The sequence below is a fragment of the Ruditapes philippinarum genome, unplaced genomic scaffold (assembly GCF_026571515.1).
Source record: "Ruditapes philippinarum isolate M1 unplaced genomic scaffold, ASM2657151v2 ctg5621_1_1_1_1, whole genome shotgun sequence".
NCBI lineage: Eukaryota > Metazoa > Mollusca > Bivalvia > Venerida > Veneridae > Ruditapes > Ruditapes philippinarum.
In genome coordinates, this window is record NW_026862945.1 from 36,224 (window position 1) to 44,304 (window position 8,081).

The window sequence follows — 8,081 nt, forward strand, 5'->3', positions numbered from 1 at the left end:
ATGTCATAGGCTAATTTAGCCATGATATGATATATTTGATATATCTGACTATTTACGTCGTCAAACCAAGTTGATGATCAATTAAATGCCATGTAGCATGAACAATTCAGATAACTTACCATCAGATTTAATTAATAAGGTTGTATAATGCTTTTAGCAATCATAACAGTCAATAATGTATCACTTTATGTTGATATATTGTGTTAATGTTATGCATATGCCAGACGTTGGAGGAAAATATAATAAAAAGTACACCGTGAATAATGGAAAGTACAAACTTTACACCGGGTGTCCGATTGTACTTTATAACAACAAATTCTATAGATTCAATTTTTCAGAGATAATAGTTCAGTCGGAGTAACTTTCTGTAAACGGAGATAATATTAAGATATAAAATATGCAATATGGACAGAATTTCTAGTAAGTGTAACCAGTTGTCCCAGTTTCTTGTGTTGGAACTGTCAGTTTAGGGGAATCAAGATGAAAGTTTAAGAAGATGGTAGAGTCTAGTAAAGAAAGACTTTATAAACAGGATCATAATTCATACAGAAATAAATCCCGACAATTACCAATTAATTAATTTTGTAGTTACTTGGATCTTAAATCATCAATACTTACAACAATACTTTGAAAAACCAGGCAGATCCCATTCACGTCAATAGTTTTTTTGATATAAAATGCGATGCACAGACGAGCATGTCTGTTTCACGCAATTACTTTATAACAACAAATTCTATAGAGTCAATTTTTCAGAGATAATAGTTCAGTCGGAGTAACTTTCTGTAAACGGAGATAATATTAAGATATAAAATATGCAATATGGACAGAATTTCTAGTAAGTGTAACCAGTTGTCCCAGTTTCTTGTGTTGGAACTGTCAGTTTAGATGAATCAAGATAAAATTTTAAAAAGATGGTAGAGTCTTGTAAAGAAAAACTTTATAAACAGGTTCATTATTCATACATAAATACATCCCGACAATTACCAATTATTTCATTTTGTTACTTGAATCTAAAATCATCAATACTTACAACAATACTTTGAAAAACCAGGCAGATCCCATTCATGTCAATAGTATTTTTGATATAAAATGCGATGCACAGACGAGCATGTCTGTTTCACGCAATTAATTTTCTTGAGAGGACTTTGAATCATTTTTGAAGGAATTGATAAAAAGTTTTTCTGTACATATGTAACTGAGTCAAGATGTACAAAATCCACATATTTCAAACAACATATGTGTAGGCCCCTGTCTGCTACTGAAGAATATAAAACCGTCTTACTGTCCAAATTAAAAAAAAAGTTTCATCATTGTGTATTATTATACAATAATATATTCAAATATATTTGTTTTGTTTTTATTATAAAAAAGCTGGTTAAATTTTGTTGATAAGTGTAAAGCTGAACATTAATAAAAAATAGAAGTAAGTGTGCATTTTTATAATAAGACTACTGTAAATTGCAGTTAAAATTAACACAATATGAGCGTTAAACTGGAAACTATATCTGCAGCCATATGTTTCTTCATATGTTTTTGTCCATATGTTTTTTAATGAAACAAGCCTTTGGTATGTACTATTCTCATAGTACTTATAATGTTCTGCAATGTGAGAAAATATGTATAACTAATTTACACAGCGGTAAACACAGATCTAAAAGTTCATCAAAAATAATATCTCTACTTATAATTATAATATTAAAATTGCAATATTAGTAACGATTAAATAGAGACATAGACTTTTCTCTAATAAAAAGTAGTTGAAAGAGAACTGATCGAGAGAAAAAGCAACAAAACAACGGAATACTTCTTGTAAAATTATTAGTATTTCTTCACTTTATGTTGAGTTGAATACTTTTCTAAAATGAAGTTTCGCAATTTAAAGCTATAACTGTTACAGCTAAATATACATTGATAAGGAGTGAATTGAATTTATAACCTTAACAATTTAAAATATGTGGTCTATTTTCATATAAATCTTAACCACTTTCTACAGTATTTATACATTTTATACCTAGACAAATTAAGTCGGGTAACTTAAATTGTTTAAAAGATGTTTGTTTATCATATCGGATTAAAACTATTGTGATATTGTTTCGATAATCGATCCACCTATAGCTAAACGGCTTTAGTTATCTAACCAGGAATTGCTTTTTAAGTATCAAGTGATCGACATGATTTCCGAAACAGCGGTGAGAGACAAATGACAATTGGGTCCAATGTCTGAGATCAATTATCAAGGAGGAATTTCGCCACGCCCGATGATCGAGCCAACGGCTCTTAAGTCCTGATTCGATCGATGAGCTTTTCAGTTTGAGCTAAGCGAGCGGACAAGACGTATTTACAATATTATTGAACAGATTATTTTAACAATTATGACCGGATATGTCTATACAGTAGAAACATGTTTTTTTCATATTCGAAAACAATTTTAAGAGAAAAGTTTACAATAGATTGAAGGTATATTGGATATTGCTTTTTACTCTGTGGTAATGTGGCAGCAGGTTTCCCTATAAAAGCTGTAGAAGTCTTCTACTGCGTCAGTTTTGCTCATTATTGGACTAATGTTTTACCTAGTGAAGCTGAATCATGTACTTATTGGTTAATTTACATTTTTAATTGGTGAGCAAGAATTTAACCAATAATGTTTTTATTAATTAATTCACAAATAATACAATGTATAACGTTGTTGGTAGTGTTATGATTATTATAATGATTCTGGGAAATTTGGAAAATTTTACTGTAATCTATACATATGTTACGAATAGGAAAATTCGTACAGTAGATAATGTGTTTATTGTCGGAATTGCTGTCAGTGACATGGGACAAGCTATTTTAGGAGTACCACTTGTTGTTGCATCTAGTTTTAGTAAGCATTGGATATTTGGATATAGATCATGCCAGTATTACGCCTTCATTACAACTTTTCTAGGAATATCTCAAGTTGCTTTGTTAACCTCGTTAGCAGTAGATCGGTACTTTATAATAGTGCGATGTAACAGAAAACTGTCGAATTCGTTTTGTCGGAGTATTTTGACAATAACAACTTCGTTCCTTTTTGGTTTCGGATGGGCTTTAGGACCGCTTGTCGGTTGGTCAAGCTATGAAGAGGAAATTAAAGGAATAGCATGTTCTGTCAGTTGGGAAATTAAAGACAATAATCATCTTTCATAAACATTCAGTTTGCTCACATTTGGCTGGTTTATTCCACTATTCATAATTGGTTTTGGTTATACAAGTATTGCTTGGACGGTAAGTTATTGTAGAAAATTTACTTTTATATTGGTATTGAAAATAGATATCCTTAGTATTTTAAAATGACTTCTGTAGAATGTTTAACAAATAGAAAGTAAAATTTAACGTAAAGCATACAAATGAATAAAGAAGATGCCCATGTAAAAATTGTATCAGTGAATAACATTCTTTTAGAAATATTTGCATCATAAAAATATTCAACCACTTCAAATACAGCACAAGTATCCATAAACCTTCAATATATGATCATTTTACGATTCAAATATGATAACAAAAAAAAATGCAACAATCCGACAATTCCGTAAGTATTGCAGAGCATCTATCTGTCTTAATTAGAAATCTAATGCTATCTATGGTATTATATCTTTCAAAACATTTTGTAAATCTGAAATAGAGTAGATTCACAAAAACATTTAAACAAGTAATCATCGTAGGAACGCGAGTATCACATTTATGTTTTTGTATACGACAATTTCATGCATATTTTGTTGTATGCATTACCCTTTACCTTATTTACACAGATACTTTTTTACAATTTTTATATATTTTCTTAATAGAATGAATGACATTTACATCCTCGTTCAAATTAATTTACAATATTGGAGAAAATTTATGTACGTGGAAGATAAAACATTTCCTTCAAATAACAAATGACCTTGATATTCATCCAGAAATGTATTTTTCATTAACAGTGGCAGGACCAAGTAAAACATTAGATTACATATACATGTAACACAATAGTACCTGTACAATTTGTAAATTGGCGAGGAAATTTTGTTCGTTCACAAGCTTGTGTTTTGACCAATAATCTTTGGATATGTTTATGGCTTGTTATGGGCAATTTTATGTGATCGATTGAACTTAATTGTTTTCAGTTATTTTTTCTTGACGGTTACAATCTCCCAGTATTTAATACCTAAGAGCTTGTAAATACATTCACAGAGATCAACGAATCTCAAATTGTGACATCTGACTTTCTGACGCATGAATGTTGCAAAAGAAAAAATAAACTGTAAATAAACAATACTTAGCTTATGTCTCAGATTTAATCTCCTAAAGGTTAACTTGCTATTCACGCAAGTAATATTGTTAGAGAGAGCAAAGGAGTCTCGACACCAATGTTACGTTTGTGGGAAGAAAAATTGTAAAAATGACCTACAAAACTTATATTAATGGCCAGTTAATCAACACATTTTAAAGTGTCAAATAAGCCTGTATAGTATTATCACCCTTTTAAAGAATATATTAAAGTAATAAACTTTTCAACTTCTTTTAATTGCTGTTTGTATCATTTATATATTCCTGTCTTATGTTTCATATGATTTATTCAAAGGATTCCCGAGCTTCCATTGCGAAATTGAATCTTGTCTTATTTATGGCCACTTAAGGCAATTTTGCATGGCAATAAAAAAAATGATCAAGGCATTGTGTTACTTACAGATATATCAAGAAAAGTCTCTCCATCAACACTTACGGAAAAAGTCGGTCCGGAGGTCAAGTAGAGACAGGAAGTGTCTGTAACTTTATTTTTAATGATTGGTGAGTTACTTTGTCTACAAACATATAGAATATAAAACTGTATTGAAATAATAAAAATAAAGCATTTTAAATATACCAAGAGAATATTATTTACGTTAAACTGTTTTGCATAAAATCATGTTGCATTAATATGGCATATCATAATAAAATTATTCTCTAGAATTCTTTTATTAATAGGTGCTTTTATTTTATCGTGGCTGCCATATTCTGTTGTGTCGATGTGGTCAGCTTTGGGAATCTACAAATCTATTCCTGCTTGGTCACAGGTAGCCCCGGCTGTGTTTGCTAAATGCTCAATTATTTGGAACCCTATTATATATGTGGCAAGACACAGTTGCTTTCGGAAGGCGATCAAAGAGAAAATTGTATGTTTTACACACATGAATATATTAACTATAAAAAGGAAAACAGACAGAACAATAAACTTACTATATCTTAGTATGATTAACAAAAACAAAACAGAAGAAACATGTGGTGAAAACGTGTTATTGGATTCAAATTTTCACAACAACCAATCATGTGGCGATTTGGTTGAAACACTGTACATTGACGCATCTGTAAATGATAAGTTGGATATGTCTGATATGGTTTAGCCACAAAAACCAATGTGAATTTAATCAACAAAAAGCAACAAAACAAAAGAATATACTTCATACAAGATGACGAAATGTGTGCCAGAAATATTAAATGTTGCATCTTTTGGATCGTTCATTAAACACATTTCTAATTGAACACCTCACTGACAGGGAAAATATTTAAAAACTGTTTAAATTTGTTTGTATTGATTAAATATGACATGTTCTATCTTTTCACACATAATAACTTTCACAGAAATTGTTTGATCTGAACATAAAAATATAATTTGCAAGAAATAAAAGCACAAGACACAAACCTTTGACAGGAATATAGCTTTTTTAAAATACCAGTTAAATTAAACAAAATAAATACTTACTTAAACTAGAATATGTGTTATATCATTATATATGAATAGTTCGTCCAACAAAACATTAGATGGAGTCGGTGGGTCTCTTTGTAATTGAGGCATTTTAGAGCATATGAATGTTTGTGTTTTGTTTTCAAGTAAACTGGTTACTAGTTTCAAACTTTCATATTTTCTTTTTAGATTTTAGCGCGTGAACATTGAAATACATGCTTCTTTATAAACCCTTTTCATGAAATTACTTCATAGCATATCATTTTTTTATGACGTCACAAATTAAATAAGGTATCAGGGTGCATTCAAATAAAGATACGCAAATCTCAGGTCAAGCAAATGGAAATTTTATATTGATATTTAACTAACTTTATATAGGATTTTTTCTGTAATCAACATTTTTTCAAATGGACGAACTGCTTTTAAGTTTCACCTAAGTCGAAAATCAATCAATACTTTATTTGAATTGTCTGTATACTCACCTAATATAACAAAAAGTTAAAAATACTGTTTCAAGTTAGGTTTGATAAATGTAAAACAACAGTTTAACATAAGAACCGCCACTTATGCATCATAGTTTGCATAAGCAATTAAACTCTAATTTATTCATACGTACATTAATTAACCTGGAACAAATCAAGAGAAAAATAAGATTTTCCTCTTGTTTTAGTTCATTTACTCTTGACGTTTATTGTAGAATTAAAACAATTTGCGATTCTGAAACAATAGCTTGAATGTATTGATAATTATAATTGATTTTGGTGTGTCGTATTTCTGAACTGATCGTATGTGAAAAAAAGAGAACGCTCAGAGCGGATAATCTCATTTATTTTAAATCAAACAGAAGGAAGATGTTTTTCTCTGTCGAAAAGCATTAGGCTTAAAGTTTCATACTCCCGCTGGGAAAACGATTTTTTTATGTGAGACGTCGAGACATAAGAAATTACTAAGACACAAGCATTGGACAAGTTTGAGTTTAAAAATTCTCATTTAAAGAAGCACGAAAACAAAACAAGCATATTAAATTGTAGCCCCGGTTTTATGTAATGATTAAACATGAAAAATATATCACGCATCCTAGCATCACCTTAAGCTACGTTCAGTTATCAATACTTGAAGTTATTGAATTAACCGTCTCAAATGACTTTAACAGATAAAACATAATTAAATCCAAACATTTACGCAAAATGATCTATCAAGATACTCCATGAATAGGACTAAATCAAAACCGAGAATGTTGAAAAGGATAAAATTCATTTTTAACGTATTTACATGTATATAAGCTAATAATAAATATATATTTACGTTAATGGGCATTGCATCCAGGTTCCAATCTTTATTTACACGTTAAATGCGCGTTGGTGAATCATAAAACATTTTATTCCGTTTGTAACCTTCTTTAATTCATAATCAATGTTTTTGTCTAAAACCTGTTGCACGGAACACTTCTTACAATACCTCTATGCAAGTATAATTTTATTACATTTTATTAAAGGAATACTCAGGCAAACTAATCACAAAAATATTAAAATGGTTTTATGTACTCAAATAGCGCTTAAATGACAAATTTTAAAGTCCGCGCATGAATTTCTGTATAAATTCTATATATTTTTGGTTTTAAGTGTATACATATCTATATATGTTGAACGAAATTTAGACACCGAGGGAATCACCGAGCAGTTTTAAAACAAGTCATGTGACATAATCGAACCTCGGAGGTTACAATAACAGATATTGCAGATATTGTATGATTGAAACAAGTCTACATCGTTCATTTGACATGTTCTTTAACGTTTCCAGAGATCACTTTGTCAATTATCGTGAAATATTAACGTTTTAACCTGACCCACGTGTGTCAAGTTAGGAAACCACCATTTTATCCCTTACAAGGAGAAACATTTTGTTTTGTGACTGCCTTGTGTATTTGTTTTGAGGACATTTACAGTATAATGAATGAAAAATACAAAAACGAAGAAACATAAGTGCCTATGATTTCAACTGATTATGAACGTCACGTGACCTATTATGAGTTTGCGGCCCGGGGCCGAGAACTAGTTATCAGCCCGCTGAACATGTGCATGTGCAAAAACTGAAACAATGACGTCATATTTTACGTCATCAAACAGTTAACTGTAAAAGTGAAAGTAGATTTTAAGCACGAATCGCTTGATTTTATTATGAGAGCTTAACACAGTTTTTTAACTATTGAAATTTAAACTTTAAGAAATAATACAACACATTCATTCCAAAAAAAAAAAACGAAAATAAAACTTGCTTCTAGATTCTAGTGTACTTTGCACACACAAAAAGTAAACAACTCTGTAGAAGCTACTGTACAGTAGATATACAGGTCTAC

At 30.2% G+C, this 8,081-nt stretch overlaps 1 protein-coding gene across 1 annotated transcript; it reads left to right on the top strand.

The window, feature by feature from the left end:
- Positions 1 to 2,673: 2,673 nt before the first annotated feature.
- LOC132720707 (melanopsin-like) lies at positions 2,674 to 5,057 on the top strand (the record flags this gene model as incomplete). The annotated part of the gene is made up of 2 exons (XM_060704892.1): positions 2,674 to 2,972; positions 4,952 to 5,057. Coding segments are annotated over exons 1-2 (405 nt in total), but the record flags the coding sequence as incomplete, so codon positions are not given.
- Between the last annotated feature and the right edge of the window lie 3,024 nt (positions 5,058 to 8,081).